General features: G+C 41.3%; 1 protein-coding gene across 2 annotated transcripts in view; it reads right to left on the reverse strand.

The window, feature by feature from the left end:
* The window catches only part of LOC139752821 (uncharacterized), a 227792-nt gene that overhangs the window by 37862 nt on the left and 169378 nt on the right, over window positions 1-20552 (reverse strand). For both annotated transcript variants that reach the window (XM_071668765.1, XM_071668764.1), the window contains exon 15: window positions 19629-19960. In XM_071668765.1, the coding sequence (XP_071524866.1) occupies window positions 19629-19960 (332 nt within the window). The remainder of the gene's footprint in view (window positions 1-19628; window positions 19961-20552) is intronic.

Here is a 20552-nt window from a genome sequence, read left to right on the forward strand (position 1 = left end):
TTTCCTTTGTTGCTTAAATCCTTTAATGTAGATATTGCCTTCAGCAACAATGATACTATAAGCAATATGTTAATCAGGAACTCACCAGAAAATTCTCCTAGGTGCATCTATAAAGTGCTATGTAGAAACTGTGATGAGTTATGTTGGACAGACTGGTAAGGATCTTTCTGTTAGACTTAAGCAACATAAATGTAGTATAAGAACGGGACAAGAACCAAATGCCTTGTTTAGTCACGTTAAAACTATGATCATTGTATTGACTGGAATAATGCCACCTCAGTTATCAACTCTAACTCCAGTACCACGAGAAACATCATTGAATCTTCTATTATTAGATACACAAAGAATTATAATCTTAATATCAGTGATGGTCTGTATAAATTGGATAACTCTACTGTTGATAAACTTGTAAACAATTCACCTTCTTGTCCATATAATAAGTTTATGATATGCTTGTTGTCTGTCTTGGACAATCACATGTTTACCAAATGACGTCCTAGTTACGTCTCTTCTTGTATATCAACTGATTCTTATATTTCTCTCTTGTGTCTCTCCTGATGACGTGATTATTACACGAAAGTGCGCATGCGAACTTATCGTGCTTCATTTTCTCCTTGGACTCATAGGAATATGAGAGAAAGGTGCAAGAGGTGAAAAAAAGGGCAAATGAGAGTTGGGGTGAGAGAGTATCATTAAATTTTAGGGAGAATAAAAAGATGTTCTGGAAGGAGGTAAATAAAGTGCGTAAGACAAGGGAGCAAATGGGAACTTCAGTGAAGGGCGCAAATGGGGAGGTGATAACAAGTAGTGGTGATGTGAGAAGGAGATGGAGTGAGTATTTTGAAGGTTTGTTGAATGTGTTTGATGATAGAGTGGCAGATATAGGGTGTTTTGGTCGAGGTGGTGTGCAAAGTGAGAGGGTTAGGGAAAATGATTTGGTAAACAGAGAAGAGGTAGTGAAAGCTTTGCGGAAGATGAAAGCCGGCAAGGCAAGAGGTTTAGATGGTATTGCAGTGGAATTTATTAAAAAAGGGGGTGACTGTATTGTTGACTGGTTGGTAAGGTTATTTAATGTATGTATGACTTATGGTGAGGTGCCTGAGGATTGGCGGAATGCGTGCATAGTGCCATTGTACAAAGGCAAAGGGGATAAGAGTGAGTGCTCAAATTACAGAGGTATAAGTTTGTTGAGTATTCCTGGTAAATTATATGGGAGGGTATTGATTGAGAGGGTGAAGGCATGTACAGAGCATCAGATTGGGGAAGAGCAGTGTGGTTTCAGAAGTGGTAGAGGATGTGTGGATCAGGTGTTTGCTTTGAAGAATGTATGTGAGAAATACTTAGAAAAGCAAATGGATTTGTATGTAGCATTTATGGATCTGGAGAAGGCATATGATAGAGTTGATAGAGATGCTCTGTGGAAGGTATTAAGAATATATGGTGTGGGAGGAAAGTTGTTAGAAGCAGTGAAAAGTTTTTATCGAGGATGTAAGGCATGTGTACGGGTAGGAAGAGAGGAAAGTGATTGGTTCTCAGTGAATGTAGGTTTGCGGCAGGGGTGTGTGATGTCTCCATGGTTGTTTAATTTGTTTATGGATGGGGTTGTTAGGGAGGTAAATGCAAGAGTTTTGGAAAGAGGGGCAAGTATGAAGTCTGTTGGGGATGAGAGAGCTTGGGAAGTGAGTCAGTTGTTGTTCGCTGATGATACAGCGCTGGTGGCTGATTCATGTGAGAAACTGCAGAAGCTGGTGACTGAGTTTGGTAAAGTGTGTGGAAGAAGAAAGTTAAGAGTAAATGTGAATAAGAGCAAGGTTATTAGGTACAGTAGGGTTGAGGGTCAAGTCAATTGGGAGGTGAGTTTGAATGGAGAAAAACTGGAGGAAGTGAAGTGTTTTAGATATCTGGGAGTGGATCTGGCAGCGGATGGAACCATGGAAGCGGAAGTGGTTGAGAGAGCAGAAGAGGGTGTTTTGAAGTGGTTTGGGCACATGGAGAGGATGAGTGAGGAAAGATTGACCAAGAGGATATATGTGTCGGAGGTGGAGGGAACAAGGAGAAGAGGGAGACCAAATTGGAGGTGGAAAGATGGAGTGAAAAAGATTTTGTGTGATCGGGGCCTGAACATGCAGGAGGGTGAAAGGAGGGCAAGGAATAGAGTGAATTGGAGCGATGTGGTATACCGGGGTTGACGTGCTGTCAGTGGATTGAATCAAGGCATGTGAAGCGTCTGGGGTAAACCATGGAAAGCTGTGTAGGTATGTGTATTTGCGTGTGTGGACGTGTGTATATGCATGTGTATGGGGGGGTTGAGCCATTTCTTTCGTCTGTTTCCTTGCGCTACCTCGCAAACGCGGGAGACAGCGACAAAGTATAAAAAAAAAAAAAAATATATATATATATATATATATATATATATATATATATATATATATATATATATATGTGTGTGTGTGTGTGTGTGTGTGTGTGTGTGTGTGTGTGTGTGTGCTGACAAAGGACTGGTGATTGGGAATACCTGGTTTGAAAAGAGAGACATACATGACTATATGTATATAAGTAGGAGAGATGGCCAGAGAGCGTTATTGGATTATGTGTTAATTGATATGCGTGTGAAAGAGAGACTTTTGGCTGTTGATGTGCTGAGAGGTGCAACTGGAGGGATGTCTGATCATTATATTATGGAGGCGAAGGTTTGTAGAGGTTTTCAGAACAGAGGAGAGAATGTTGGGGTGAAGAGAGTGGTGAGAGTAAGTGAGCTTAGGAAGAAGACTTGTGAGAGGAAGTACCAGGAGAGACTGAGCGCAGAATGGAAAAAGGTGAGAGCAAATGACGAAAGGAGAGTGGGGAACGAATGGGATGTAGTTAGGGAAGCAGTGATGGCTTGCGCAATAGATGTATGTGGCATGAGAAGCGTGAGAGGTGGGCAGATTTGACTGAGTGGTCAAATGAAGAAGTAAGATTATTAGTGAAAGAGAAGAGGGAGTCATTTGAAAGAGTTTTGCAAGGAAATAGTTCAAATGACTTGGAGATGTATAAAACGAAAGAGGCAGGAGGTCAAGAGAAATGTGCAAGAGGTGAAAAAGAGGGCAAATAAGAGTTGGGGTGAGAGAGTATCATTGAATATAAGGGAGAATAAAAAGATGTTTTGGAAGGAGGTAAATTAATTGCGTAAAACAAGACAACAAATGGGAACATCGGTGAAAGGGGCTAATGAGGAGGTAATAACAAGGAGTGGTGATGTGAGAAGGAGATGGAGTAAGTATTTTGAAGGTTTGTTGAATGTGTTAGATGATAGGGTGGCAGATATTGGGCATTTGGTTGAGATGGTACGCGAAGTGAGTGGGTCAGGGAGAATGATTTGGTAAACAGAGAAGAGGTATTGAAAGCTTTGCGGAAGATGAAAGCCGGCAAGGCGGCGGATTTTGATGGCATTACAGTGGCATTTATTTAAAAAGGGTGAGACTGTGTTGTTGGCTGGTTAGTGAGGATATTCAGTGTATATATGGCTCATGTTGAAGTACCTGAGGATTGGCGGAATGCATGCGTAGTGCCATTGTACAAAGGCAAAGGGGATAAAGGTGAGTATTCAGATTACAGAGGTATATGTTTGTTGGGTATTCCAAGGAAATTATATGGGAATATATTGATTGAAGGGTGAAGGCATGTACAGAGCATCAGACTGGAGAAGAGCAGTGTGGTTTCAGAATTGGTAGGTGATGTGAGGATCAGGTGTTTCCTTTGAAGAATGTATGCGAGAAATTCTTAGAAAAACAAATGACTTTGTATGTAGCATTTATGGATCTGGAGAAGGCATATGACAGAGTTGATAGAGATGCTCTGTGGTAGGTATTAAGAGTATATGGTGTGGAAACCAAGGTGCTAATAGCAGCGAAAAGTTTTTATCGAGGATGTACTAGTAGGAAGAGAGGAAAGTGATTAGTTCCCAGTGAATGTTGGTTTGCGGCAGGGGTGTGTGATGTCTCCATGGTTGCTTAATTTGTTTATGGATGAGGTTATTAGGGCGGTGAATTCAAGGGTTTTAAAAGGAGAGAGGGGCAAGTATGCAGTCGGTTGTGGATGAGAGGGCTTGGGAAGCAAGTTAGTTGTTATTCGCTGTTTACAGCGCTGGTGGATGATTCGGGTGAGAAACTGCAGAAGCTGGTGACTGAGTTTGGTAAAGTGTGTGAAAGAAGAAAGCTGAGAGTAAATGTGAATAAGAGTAAGGATGTAAGGTACAATAGGGTTGAGGGACAAGTCAATTAGGAGGTAAGTTTGAATGGAGAAAAACTGGAGGAAGTGAAGTGTTTTAGATATCTGGGAGTGGATTTGGCACCGGATGGAACCATGGAAGCGGACGCGAGTCACAGGGTGGGGGAGGGAGCGAAGGTTCTGGGAGCGTTGAAGAATGTGTGGAAGGCGAGAACATTATCTCGGAAAGTAAAAATGGGTATTTTTGAAGGAATAGTGGTTCCAACTATGTTATATGGATGTGAGGCGTGTTCTATAGATAGGGTTGTGCGGAGGAGAGTGAATGTGGGGAATGAGATGTTTAAGGACAATATGTGGTGTGAGGTGGTTTGATCGAGTAAGTAATGAAAGGGTAAGAGAGATGTGTGGTAATAAAAAGAGTGTGGTTGAGAGGGCAGAAGAGGATGTATTGAAATGGTTTGGTTACATGGAAGGAATGAGTGAGAAAGACTGAGGGTATATTTGTCACAGGTGGAGGGAACGAGGAGAAGTGGGAGACCAAATTGGAGGTGGAAGGATGGAGGGAGAAAGATTTTCAGCGATCGGGGCCTGCACATGCAGGAGGGTGAAAGGCGTGCAAGGAATAGAGTAAATTGGAACGATGTGGTATTCCGGGGTCGACGTTCTGTCAATGGATTGAACCAGGGCATGTGAAGCGTCTGTGGTAAACCATGGAAAGTTTTGTGGGCTTTGGATGTGGAAAGGGAGCTATGTCTTCGGTGCATTATACATGACACTTAGAGACTGAGTGTGAACGAATGTGGCCTTCACCTTTTCTTAGCGTTACTTCGCGCGCGTGCGGGAAGGGGTTTTTATTTCATGTGTGGCTGGGTGGCGATAGGAATGAATAAAGGCACTAAGTAAGAATCATGTACATGTGTATATATGTATATGTCTGTTTATATATGTATATGCATACTTTGAAATGTATAGGTATGTATATATGCGTGTGTGGACGTGTATGTATATACACGTGTATGTGGGTAGGTTGGGCCATTCTTTCGTCTGTTTCTTTAAGCTACCTCGCTAACGCGGGAGACAGCGACAAAATATAATAATAATAAAAAATGTATATATATATATATATATATATATATATATATATATATATATATATATATATATATATATAAATTATTTTTTTTACTTTGCTTTGTCGCTGTCTCCCGCTCCTGCGAGGTAGCGCAAGGAAACAGACGAAAGAAATGGCCCAACCCACCCCCACACACATGCACACACACACACGTCCACACACGCAAACATACACACCCACACATCCCAACGTACACACATATATACACACACAGACACACATATACACACATGCACACAATTCACACTGTCTGCCCCTACTCACCCCCATCGCCACCCCGCCACGCACGGAATAACATCCCCCCTCCCCCCTCATGTGCTCGAGGCAGCGCTAGGAAAAGAAAACAAAGGCTCCATTCGTTCACACTCAGTCTCCAGCTGTCATGCAATAATGCCCGAAACCACAGCTCCCTTTCCACATCCAGGCCCGACAGAACTTTCCATGGTTTACCCCAGACGCTTCACATGCGCTGATTCAATCCATTGACAGCACGTCGACCCCGGTATACCATATCGATCCAATTCACTCTATTCCTTGCCCGCCTTTCACCCTCATGCATGTTCAGGCCCCGATCCCTCAAAATCTTTTTCACTCCATCTTTCCACCTCCAATTTGGTCTCCCACTTCCCTTCGTTCCCTCCACCTCCGACACATATATCCTCTTGGTCAATCATTCCTCACTCATTCTGTCCATGTGACCAAACCATTTCAAAACACCCTCTTCTGCTCTCTCAACCACGCTCTTTCTATTTCCACACATCTCTCTTACCCTTACATTACTTACTCGATCAAACCACCTCAGACCACATATTGGCCTCAAACATCTCATTTCCAGCACATCCACCCTCATGCGCACAACTCTATCCATAGCCCACGCCTCGCAACCATACAACATTGTTGGAACCAATATTCCTTCAAACATACCCATTTTTGCTTTCCGAGATAATGTTCTCGACTTCCACACATTCTTCAAAGCTCCCAGGATTTTCGACCCCTCCCCCACCCTATGATTTCCTTCCGCTTCCATGGTTCCATCCGCTGCCAGATCCACTCCCAGATATCTAAAACACTTTACTTTCCCCAGTTTTTCTCCATTCAAACTTACCTCACAATTGACTTGACCCTCAACCCTACTGTACCTAATAACCTTGCTCTTTTTCACATTTACTCGCAACTTTCTTCTTTCACACACTTTACCAAACTCAGTCACCAGCTTCTGCAGTTTCTCACATGAATCAGCCACCAGCGCTGTATCATCAGCGAACAACAACTGACTCACTTCCCAGATCTCTCATCCACAACAGACTGCATACTTGCCCCTCTTTCCAAAACTCTTGCATTCACCTCCCTAACAACCCCATCCATAAACAAATTAAACAACCATGGAGACATCACACACCCCTGCCGCAAACCTACATTCACTGAGAACCAATCTCTTTCCTCTCTTCCTACACGTACACATGCCTTACATCCTCGATAAAAACTTTTCACTGCTTCTAACAACTTGCCTCCCACACCATATATTCTTAAAACCTTCCACAGAGCATCTCTATCAACTCTATCATATGCCTTCTCTAGATCCATAGATGCTACATACAAATCCATTTACTTTTCTAAGTATTTCTCATATGCATTCTTCAAAGCAAACACCTGATCCACACATCCTCTACCACTTCTGAAACCACACTGCTCTTCCCCAATCTGATGCTCTGTACATGGCTTCACCCTCTCAATCAATACCCTCCCATATAATTTACCAGGAATACTCAACAAACTTATACATCTGTAATTTGAGGACGCACTTTTATCCCCTTTGCCTTTGTACAATGGCACTATGCAAGCATTCCGCCAACCCTCATGCACCTCACCATGAATCATACATACATGAAATAACCTTACCAACCAGTCAACAATACAGTCACCCCCCTTTTTAATCAATTCCACTGCAATACCATCCAAACCTGCTGCCTTGCCGGCTTTCATCTTCCGCAAAGCTTTTACTACCTCTTCTCTGTTTACCAAATCATTTTCCCTAACCCTCTCACTTTGCACACCACCTCGACCAAAACACCCTATATCTGCCACTCTATCATCAAACACATTCAACAAACCTTCAAAATACTCACCCCATCTCCTTCTCACATCACCACTACTTGTTATCACGTCCCCGTTAGCCCGCTTCACTGAAGTTCCCATTTGCTCCCTTGTCTTACGCACTTTATTTACTTCCTTCCAGAACATCTTTTTATTCTCCCTGAAATTTAATGATACTCCCTCTCACCCCAACTCTCATTTGCCCTCTTTTTCACCTCTTGCACCTTTCTCTTGACCTCCTGTCTCTTTCTTTTATACATCTCCCACTCATTTGCATTTTTTTCCCTGCAAAAATCGTCCAAATGCCTCTCTCTTCTCTTTCACCAATAATCTTACTTCTTCATCCCACCACTCACTACCCTTTCTATTCAACCCACCTCCCACGCTTCTCATGCCACAAGCATCTTTTGCGCAAGCCATCACTGCTTTCCTAAATACATCCCATTCCTCCCCCACTCCCCTTACATCCTTTGTTCTCACCTTTTTCCATTCTGTACTCAGTCTCTCCTGGTACTTCCTCACACAAGTCTCCTTCCCAAGCTCACTTACTCTCACCACACTCTTCACCCCAACATTCTCTCTTCTTTTCTGAAAACCCATACAAATCTTCACGTTCGCCTCCACAAGATAATGATCAGACATCCCTCCAGTTGCACCTCTCAGCACATTAACATCCAAAAGTCTCTCTTTCGCGAGCCTGTCAATTAACAAGTAATATAATAACGCTCTCTGGCCCTCTCTCCTACTTACATACGTATAGTTATGTATATCTCGCTCTTTAAACTAGGTATTCCCAATCATCAGTCCTTTTTCAGCACATAAATCTACAAGCTCTTCACCATTTCCTTTTACAACACAGAACACCCCATGTATACCAATTATTCCCTCAACTGCCACATTACTCACCTTTGCATTCAAATCACCCATCACTATAACCCGATCTTGTGCACTCATTCTGCTGCTTCTAAAACACTTGCCTCTCGTGATCTTTCTTCTCATGCCCAGGTGCATATGCACCAATAATCACCCATTTCTCTTCAACATTCAGTTTTACCCATATCAATCTAGAATTTACTTTCTTACACTATCACATACTCCCACAACTCCTGTTTCAGGAGTAGTGCTACTCCTTCCCTTGCTCTTGTCCTCTCACTAACCCCCTGACTTTAATCCCAAGACATTCCCAAACCACTCTTCCCTTGTACCCTTGAGCTTCGTTTCACTCAGAGCCTAAACATCCAGGTTCCTTTCCTCAAACATACTCCCTATCTCTCCTTTTTTCACATCTTGCTTACATCCACACACATTTAGACACCCCAATCTGAGCCTACGAGGAGGAAGAGCACTCCCCGCGTGACTCCTCCTTCTGTTTCCCATTTTAGAAAGTTGAAATACAATGAGGGGAGGATTTTTGGCCCCCTGCTCCCGTCCCCTCTAGTCGCCTTCTACGACACGTGAGGAATGCGTGGGAAGTATTCTTTCTCCCCTATCCCCAGGGATAATATATATATATATATATATATATATATATATATATATATATATATATATATATATATATATATATATATATATATAAATTATCCCTGGGGATAGGGGATTAAGAATACTTTCCACGTATTCCCTGCGTGTCGTAGAAGGCGACTAAAAGGGGAGGGAGCGGGGGGCTGGAAATCCTCCCCTCTCGGTTTTTTTTTTTTTTTTTTCAATTTTCCAAAAGAAGGAACAGAGAATTGGGCCAGGTGAGGGTATTCCCTCAAAGGCCCAGTCCTCTGTTCTTAACGCTACCTCGCTAATGCGGGAAATGGCGAATAGTTTGAAAGAAAAGAAAATATATATATATATATATATATATATATATATATATATATATATATATATATATATATATATATATATATATATATATATTTATTTATTTATTTTGCTTTGTCGCTGTCTCCCGCATTAGCGAGGTAGCGCAAGGAAACAGACGAAAGAATGGCCCAACCCGCCCACATACACATGTATATACATACATGTCCACACACGCAAATATACATACCTATACACCTCAATGTACACATATATATACACACACAGGCATATACATATATACACATGTACATAATTCATACTGTCTGCCTTCATTTGTTCCCATCGCCACCTCGCTACACATGGAATAACAACCCCCTCCCCCATCATGTGTGCGAGGTACCGCTAGGAAAGACACCAAAGGCTCCATTCGTTCACACTCAGTCTCTAGCTGTCATGCAATAATGCACCGAAACCACAGCCCCCTTTCCACATCCAGGCCCTACACACTTTCCATGGTTTACCCCAGACGCTTCACATGCCCTGGTTCAATCCACTGACAGCACGTCGACCCCGGTATACCACATCGTTTCAATTCACTCTATTCCTTGCACGCCTTTCACCCTCCTGCATGTTCAGGACCCGATCACCCAAAATCTTTTTCACTCCAACTTTCCACCTCCAATTTGGTCTCCCACTTCTCCTCGTTCCCTCCACCTCTGACACATATATCCTCTTGGTCAATCTTTCCCCACTCATTCTTTCCATGCGACTAAACCATTTCAAAACACCCTCCTCTGCTCTCTCAACCACACTCTTTTTATTTCCACACATCTCTCTTACCCTTACATTACTTACTCGATCAAACCACCTCACAGCACATATTGTCCTCAAACATCTCATTTCCAGCACATCCACCCTCCTGTGCACAACTCTATCCATAGCCCACGCCTCGCAACCATACAACATTGTTGGAACCACTATTCCTTCAAACATACCCATTTTTGCTTTCCGAGATAATGTTCTCGACTTCCAAACATTCTTCAAGGCTCCCAGAATTTTCGCCCCCTCCCCCAACCTATGATTCACTTCCGCTTCCATGGTTCCATCCGCTGTCAGATCCACTCCCAGATATCTAAAACACTTTACTTCCTCCAGTTTTTCTCCATTCAAACTTACCTCCCAATTGCCTTGACCCTCATCCCTACTGTACCTAATAACCTTGCTCTTATTCACATTTACTCTTAACTTTCTTCTTTCACACACTTTACCAAACTCAGTCACCAGCTTCTGCAGTTTCCTACATGAATCAGCCACCAGCGCTGTATCATCAGTGAACAACAGCTGACTCACATCCCAAGCTCTCTCATCCACAACAGACTGCATACTTGCCCCTCTTTCCAAAACTCTTGCATTCACCTCCCTAACAACCCCATCCATAAACAAATTAAACAACCATGGAGACATCACACACCCCTGCCGCAAACCTACATTTACTGAGAACCAATCACTTTCCTCTCTTCCTACACGTACACATGCCTTACATCCTCGATAAAAACTTTTCACTGCTTCTAACAACTTGCCTCCCACACCATATATTCTTAATACCTTCCACAGAGCATCTCTATCAACTCTATCACATGCCTTCTCCCGATCCATAAATGCTACATACAAATCCATTTGTTTTTCTGAGTATTTCTCACATACATTCTTCAAAGCAAACACCTGATCCACACATCCTCTACCACTTCTGAAACCACACTGCTCTTCCCCAATCTGATTCTCTGTACACGCCTTCACCCTCGCAATCAATACCCTCCCATGTAATTTACCATGAATACTCAACAAACTTATACCTCTGTAATTTGAGCACTCACTCTTATCCCCTTTGCCTTTGTCCAATGGCACTATGCAAGCATTCCGCCGATCCGCATGCACCTCACCATGAATCATACATACAATAGATAACCTTACCAACCAGTCAACAATACAGTCACACCCTTTTTTAATCAATTCCACTGCAATACGATCCAAACCTGCTGCTTTGCCGGCTTTCATCTTCCGTAAAGCTTTTACTACCTCTTCTCTATTTACCAAATCATTTTCCCTAACCCTCTCACTTTGCACACCACTCGACCAAAACACCCTATATCTGCCACTCTATCATCAAACACATTCAACAAACCTTCAAAATACTCACTCCAACTCCCTCTCACATCACCACTACTTGTTTTCACCTCCCCATTAGCCACCTTCACTGAAGTTCCCATTTGCTCCCTTGTCTTACGCACCTTATTTACCTCCTTCCAGAACATCTTTTTATTCTCCCTGAAATTTAATGATACTCCCTCTCACCCCAACTCTCATTTGCCCTCTTTTTCACCTCTTGCACCTTTCTCTTGACCTCCTGCCTCTTTCTTTTATACCTCCCCCACTCATTTGCATTTTTTCCCTGCAAAAATTGTTCAAATGCCTTTCTCTTCTCTTTCACTAATAATCTTACTTTTCTAATCAACCCACCTCCCACGCTTCTCATGCCACAAGCATCTTTTGCGCAAGCCATTACTGCTTCCCTAAATACATCCCATTCCTCCCCCACTCCCCTTAGCTCCTTTGTTCTCACCTTTTTCCATTCTGTACTCATTCTCTCCTGGTACCTCCTCACACAAGTCTCCTTCCCAAGCTCACTTACTTTCACCACTCTCTTCACCCCAACATTCTCTCTTCTTTTCTGAAAACCCCCACAAATCTTCACCTTCGCCTCCACAAGATAATGATCAGACATCCCTCCAGTTGCACCTCTCAACACATTAACATCCAAAAGTCTCTCTTTCGTGCGTCTATCAATTAACACGTAATCCAATAACGTTCTCTGGCCATCTCTCCTACTTGCATACGTATACTTATGTATATCTCGCTTTTTAAACCTGGTATTCCCAATCACCAGTCCTTTTTCAACACATAAATCTACAAGCTTTTCACCATTTCCATTTACAACACTGAACACTCCATGTATACCAATTATTCCCTCAACTGCCACATTACTCACCTTTGCATTCAAATCACCCATCACTATAACCCGGTCTTGTGCATCAAAACTACTAACACACTCTTTCAGCTGCTCCCAAAACACTTGCCTCTCATGATCTTTCTTCTCATGCCCAGGTGCATGTGCACCAATAATCACCCAACTCTCTCCATCAACTTTCAATTTTACCCATATTAATCTAGAATTTACTTTCTTACACTCTATTACATACTCCCACATCTCCTGATTCAGGAGTAGTTCTACTCTTTCCCTTGCTCTTGTCCTCTCACTAACCCCTGACTTTACTCCCAAGACATTCCCAAACCACTCTTCCCCTTTACCCTTTAGCTTCGTTTCACCCAGAGCCAAAACATCCAGGTTCCTTTCTTCAAACATACTACCTATCTCTCCTTTTTTCTCATCTTGGTTACATCCACACACATTTAGACACCCCAATCTGAGTCTTCGAGGAGGATGAGCACTCCCCGCGTGACTCCTTCTTCTGTTTCCCCTTTTAGAAAGTTAAAATACAAGGAGGGGAGGGTTTCTGGCCCCCCGCTCCCGTCCCCTTTAGTCGTGTTGTACGACCCGTGAGGAATGCGTGAGAAGTATTCTTTCTCCCCTATCCCCAGGGATAATATATATATATATATATATATATATATATATATATATATATATATATATATATATATATATATAAATATATATATATATATATATATATATATATATATATATATATATATATATATATATATATATATATATATATATATGAAAAATGTAAGAAATAATTTAGAAAACTGAAACTTCTATCTGGAAATGAAATGAAAAATGAATGTCACATAATTGTTCAACCTCTGGCTATGGAAAAGGGAAATGTATAATTTATTTACACAAACGTTAATAGTAGTTTTCATCAATTTAACCACTGTATCATACTGCCTGGTCCACTTCTTTTCTTATCATGAAACTGGAATATTGGCTTATGATGTTTCTGAATTGTCTTCACTACACAAAGTACAACCATATCTTGGATACATGAGGGTAGGTAGTTGGTCATCCGCCATGATAAAGTCTTGACAGACCAAAAGTTTATCTGGACATCAAGTTTTCCAGTACATTCGTGAAAAACACCTTTTTGCTTTGCATGTCTATCACTTTGAAAAATGCTCTATTTGTTCACATTTCAATAAAAGAATAAGCTTCAATGTCTAAGATACATTCTTTCCCAGTTTCACTATTTTCTTGTCAGAGCACCATGTATGAAAACTACCACTCCAGTAACACAACTATAAACATTTACTTCCCCTTTTCCAAAAGAAGGAACAGAGAAGGGGGCCAGGTGAGGATATTCCCTCAAAGGCCCAGTCCTCTGTTCTTAACGCTACCTCGCTAACGCGGGAAATGGCGAAAATATATATATATATATATATATATATATATATATATATATATATATATATATATATATATATATATATATATATACATATATATATATATATATATATATATATATATATATATATATATATATATATATATATATATTTTTTTTTTTTTTTTTTCTTTTTTTTTTTGCTTTGTCGCTGTCTCCCGCGTTTGCGAGGTAGCGCAAGGAAACAGACGAAAGAAATGGCCCAACCCACCCCCATACACATGTATATACATACGTCCACACACGCAAATACACATACCTACACAGCTTTCCATGGTTTACCCCAGACGCTTCACATGCCCTGATTCAATCCACTGACAGCACGTCAACCCCGGTATACCACATCGCTCCAATTCACTCTATTCCTTGCCCTCCTTTCACCCTCCTGCATGTTCAGGCCCCGATCACACAAAATATTTTTCACTCCATCTTTCCACCTCCAATTTGGTCTCCCTCTTCTCCTCGTTTCCTCCACCTCCGACACATATATTCTCTTGGTCAATCTTTCCTCACTCATTCTCTCCATGTGCCCAAACCATTTCAAAACACCCTCTTCTGCTCTCTCAACCACGCTCTTTTTATTTCCACACATCTCTCTTACCCTTACGTTACTTACTCGATCAAACCACCTCACACCACACATTGTCCTCAAACATCTCATTTCCAGCACATCTATCCTCCTGCGCACAACTCTATCCATAGCCCACGCCTCGCAACCATACAACATTGTTGGAACCACTATTCCTTCAAACATACCCATTTTTGCTTTCCGAGATAATGTTCTCGACTTCCACACATTCTTCAAGGCTCCCAGAATTTTCGCCCCCTCCCCCACCCTATGATCCATTTCCGCTTCCATGGTTCCATCCGCTGCCAGATCCACTCCCAGATATCTAAAATACTTCACTTCCTCCAGTTTTTCTCCATTCAAACTCACCTCCCAATTGACTTGACCCTCAACCCTACTGTACCTAATAACCTTGCTCTTATTCACATTTACTCTTAACTTTCTTCTTTCACACACTTTACCAAACTCAGTCACCAGCTTCTGCAGTTTCTCACATGAATCAGCCACCAGCGCTGTATCATCAGCGAACAACAACTGACTCACTTCCCAAGCTCTCTCATCCCCAACAGACTTCATACTTGCCCCTCTTTCCAAAACTCTTGCATTCACCTCCCTAACCACCCCATCCATAAACAAATTAAACAACCATGGAGACATCACACACCCCTGCCGCAAACCTACATTCACTGAGAACCAATCACTTTCCTCTCTTCCTACACGTACACATGCCTTACATCCTCGATAAAAACTTTTCACTGCTTCTAACAACTTGCCTCCCACACCATATATTCTTAATACCTTCCACAGAGCATCTCTATCAACTCTATCATATGCCCTCTCCAGATCCATAAATGCTACATACAAATCCATTTGCTTTTCTAAGTATTTCTCACATACATTCTTCAAAGCAAACACCTGATCCACATATCCTCTACCACTTCTGAAACCACACTGCTCTTCCCCAATCTGATGCTCTGTACATGCCTTCACCCTCTCAATCAATATCCTCCCATATAATTTACCAGGAATACTCAACAAACTTATACCTCTGTAATTTGAGCACTCACTCTTATCCCCTTTGCCTTTGTACAATGGCACTATGCACGCATTTTGCCAATCCTCAGGCACCTCACCATGAGTCATACATACATTAAATAACCTTACCAACCAGTCAACAATACAGTCACCCCCTTTTTTAATAAATTCCATTGCAATACCATCCAAACCTGCTGCCTTGCCGGCTTTCATCTTCCGCAAAGCTTTTACTACCTCTTCTCTGTTTACCAAATCATTTTCCCTAACCCTCTCACTTTGCACACCACCTCGACCAAAACACCCTATATCTGCCACTCTATCATCAAACACATTCAACAAACCTTCAAAATACTCACTCCATCTCCTTCTCACATCACCACTACTTGTTATCACCTCCCCATTTGCGCCCTTCACTGAAGTTCCCATTTGCTCCCTTATCTTACGCACTTTATTTACCTCCTTCCAGAACATCTTTTTATTCTCCCTAAAATTTAATGATACTCTCTCACCCCAACTCTCATTTGCCCTTTTTTTCACCTCTTGCACCTTTCTCTTGACCTCCTGTCTCTTTCTTTTATACATCTCCCACTCAATTGCATTTTTTCCCTGCAAAAATCGTCCAAATGCCTCTCTCTTCTCTTTCACTAATACTCTTACTTCTTCATCCCACCATTCACTACCCTTTCTAATCAACCCACCTCCCGCTCTTCTCATGCCACAAGCATCTTTTGCGCAATCCATCACTGATTCCCTAAATACATCCCACTCCTTCCCCACTCCCCTTACTTCCATTTTTCTCACCTTTTTCCATTCTGTACTCAGTGTCTCCTGGTACTTCCTCACACAAGTCTCCTTCCCAAGCTCACTTACTCTCACCACCCTCTTCACCCCAACATTCACTCTTCTTTTCTGAAAACCCATACAAATCTTCACCTTAGCCTCCACAAGATAATGATCAGACATCCCTCCAGTTGCACCTCTCAGCACATTAACATCCAAAAGTCTCTCTTTCGCGCACCTGTCAATTAACACGTAATCCAATAACGCTCTCTGGCCATCTCTCCTACTTACATAAGTATACTTATGTATATCTCGCTTTTTAAACCAGGTATTCCCAATCATATATATATATATATATATATATATATATATATATATATATATATATATATATATATATATATAAAGTAGAGAGCAGCAGCTACTCGAGAGTAAAACTCTCCCCGAAAAACATTTGTGATTATTAATGTAATCATATGTGGTAATCATACACACATAACTATCTATAATAAAGAAGGACGAGGTGAAGGCGTTGAACTACAAGCCAGTCCTCAAGAAGACTCTATTCTGTAAGGTATCGGAAAAAATAGTCAGAAAGCAAAGGGATAATATCCTGTATAGGAGACATTCCCTGTGGGAGAGGCATTCCATCTTTAGGGAGAGATGGCTGTGAGAAACGAACCTCTTGATTTCTATGAAAGAGTAAGCAATGTTTTAGAGAAAGGAGAAAGCTGTGTTGATTGCTTGTGTCTGGACTCCATGTAAACATTTGACACAATACCAGATGGGAGGCTGATGAAGAAGCTGGAGCAACAGGTAGGAATGATGGGGAAGACTTCTTTGGCGGAGAAGATCGGAGCACACATGTCACAGGAGCCTTCCATAAATACGCTGAGGTCACTAGTGGAGTGACGCATGGTTTTGTTCAGAATTGAAGGGACAATACTGCTTACAACGGTGAGAAAGACGCACATTGATATGCTCATGGCACCAAATTGAGAGCATCAGTTGTTAAGTCCAAGGCCTACAGGCATCTCTACACCTTCTCGATCGATGTAAATGATTTGTCAGAAGGTATGGATTCTTGCCAGAACGTGCTTGAAGATGACTTAAAGGTCATGATGGGCTTGAAAAGCAAGGTAATTGCATTCAACGTTACAACAAGACCTAGACAGATCCAAACTTGGTCTGACACAAGGGTGATATAGTTTAACAAGTATAAATGTAAGGTATTTGAGGACGGGTTACAATGAAGGAAGGCCCCGATAAGAATACCATCTAACAGGAAACAAGCTCCAGGAGTCTGTATGCGAGAGAGACTTGAGAGTCGATATTGTACCTGACCTGACACCAAAATCCATCCAGCTGCTCTGACGGCAGATCGTTAAGTACTTGCTTTTGTTTACAGCCAGTCCAGCAATTTTGTAGCCACTGGAGTACAACCCACTCTGTACCATGTGCCGAAACTTTTGCTAGAAATATTTGATGCGGGATTATCTCGAATGTTCTTTGAAAATCTAAATAGATGACATTACCTGCTTTACTTCCGTCAAACATGTTAATCATATCATAAAAGAAGTCAAACAGGTTTGTCAGACACGAAGAATTCGTAGAAAACCACGTGAAAATCTCTGACTCATTGGATACCAGAAAAGTTTTACAATCTTAATTGATAATCTCTATAAGTTTAGAAGCACGGACTTAATTGCGCTTGTTACATTTGCTTAAAGTTAGTGTCAAACTTCCAAACCTCTAGAGCTCTCCTCACAGCAAGTGACTTACTGAAAAAGCTTCTATCATTCTTCTAAACAAAATTCACCAGGACCCTCGTTTCATTCACCCTCATTCCATTAAAAAGTAGCAGCATATATTTTGAAAGTTATTATCAATATGTGACAGAATATCCTTTCCTGCTAGCAATGGGACTACGTCTAGGACTTGGTTCGACTCGAATGGTACATACGAATGAAGAAAAGAATCATTTGATATTTTTTCATAGCTTCATTATCTTGAACAAATTCCCATTTGTTATAATCAATACCTCAACTGACTAAGTAATGAATCTCTCGCTTCTAACAATTATTTAGGGATTCTTTTGGTATTTTCAGCAATACACACACCACACTAACCTGCATAGCTTTTCTGTGCAAATTTACGGACCTTTACTCTACCAAATTGGTTATTGTTCTCTGAGTTTCGTATCTATTATTCTATTCTAGAGAGAAGGCAGGTCTCAACCACATCGTTCTGAAAAATGACAGTCTGCGAGCACATGATTATGTTGTTTTTTTTTCACTTCTCTGAATATCTTGCCGAACCTTTTTCAGGCTACATCTATGCATGATTTTCATTGACGATGTCATCCTAGTTATCCCTTCAAGAGTAATAGAAAGAACATTAGAATGTGTGTCTGAAATCTGGTATCTTTTCACAAGTGTCATGGTAGTAGCATTACAAGCAGCTTTTAAAGCTTCTTCAAAAGTGATGTGTGGGTGATCACTCACACCAAACATTTTTCTAACCACAACATTAAAGACAAGATCCTCATTTGTATCTAGAATTAAGTCTAACATGCTTATAGTGCAGATTAGTCTCGCAGTGAAATATGTTCCATACCTCGATGTCCTGGAAGCTGACTATATTCTCCTCATTTCGATATTCGTACGCTAAAAGCTTTAATTACAATTAAATCATATTCATTACAACTTTCTATACACCATTTATAAAGTCTTTCATCTACATTTGGGGTCTGTAGAGGGGGGCTTTAATTTTATCATAAAGTCGATATCTTTACAGTTATATTTTCAGTACAAAATTAACTTTCACCAAGAGCAAAACACTACTTGATACTATTGTTTCTTATATCACTGTTAAACAGTCACAGAAGAAAAATCTGATATTTAACATATACAGAGATATATCATTTATATCATAACGTCCTTTTAATGCATTTTTCTAACTCTAAAAATCTGTCACATATAATATGCACATTTCCATAAGATATATTGATAGATAACCGAGAATTAGTGCAAGAAGTATTTCTGAAGTAGAACGAGTCTGCTCGACGCAGCATGCATTTTAAAACAAGATGTAGACTCGCAAATAATCCTAACAAACGTGCAGCGTCCATAGCATTCACGTGTAGGCCATCCTTCACAGACATATCAGACAGCATGTAATGATAATGCTGCCACAAGTTTGTCAACATCCTCCTGTGATCAAAAGTTAACTCATCGATTATCATCGAGACTGAAAACCTTGCTGAAGAAGGCGCTCCTGATACCGATCCTCAGGAGTATTTCTGATATCAAAATGTTGTTTGAATGTTCCTGATCACCTTACGGTACTTACTAGCAGCGCAACACAAAATATTCTGCGTGGATAGATGTGGGAAGAAAGGGAGTAACACTACAAAAAGGAGAAAAGAAATTCAAACTGATTTTCCAAACTGCGGAAGCAAACACTGAGCTGGTTCATGCGATAGCAAGGCTGACAACGGAAATGGGCGAGGTTGGATAGGGAATGGGACGCGGCTGGCACTCACCTGAAGGGCTGGAAGGAAGCAGCAGTTGATGACGTCGACCGACGGGGCGAGTTGCTGCCCAGAATCATCCTGTCCCCCCAGGATCCGCCATCAGCTGATCCTCTGCTGGCTGGTCTTTTGCTGCCCGATCCTTTGTTCTCCAAGAGCTTGTTAGCCTCTGTTTTTCTGGCCTCGGGTAACTTCTTTGCTTCTTGTGTGGGAGAGAGGAAAGGCGAGGAACCAAGGAACATCTGGGAGACACGTCGCAGAACGGGGCCCACAAATCCTGCTGGCTGTTGTCCCCTCGGCAAGCTGGGCTCCGACCTGACCATTTCCTCCAGCATCGGCTTCCGCTACATCAATAGAGAGTCAAGCTGGGTAGGGGATGGCGTACATGAAGCTCTTATACACAGTCAATAAAGTGTCATAAACCTACACTGATATTTCAAATAAAACTGCAGGTAATCTGTATCTCATCGCTGTACATTGTACATCGTGTCAATATTCAGATTATTTCTTACTGATATTCCTTTTCTTCAACTTGTTCACCTGTTTATCTTTTCCAACTCGTTTGAATACACTGTGAGAAGGGGAGGTATGGAGACCTATCTAATACAATATTATCCTACATCGTCTTTTTATCTCTTATTTTCCCTCGATTATTACCATCAACGGCTCCTTTTATAGTCATTTACACAAGTAAACACGTCATTCTTCTTTTGCAGCACGTGAAAGAACAATTGGTTCTCGGGAGATGGACCGGGTGATCCTGATCCTACGACTGTGTTGCAAGATCAACGATATTCTCCAGAATAAGAGAAGATAACACTTGAGAAACACATAACTCACACAGTGAGGAAGATAGCACTTGCCAACACATAACGCACACAGTTTTTTACTTCTCTAATCTTTACTCCCTTTTATATACCTTCTATTGGATTCTAC

This window comes from Panulirus ornatus, chromosome 13 (assembly GCF_036320965.1).
Source record: "Panulirus ornatus isolate Po-2019 chromosome 13, ASM3632096v1, whole genome shotgun sequence".
Lineage (NCBI taxonomy): Eukaryota > Metazoa > Arthropoda > Malacostraca > Decapoda > Palinuridae > Panulirus > Panulirus ornatus.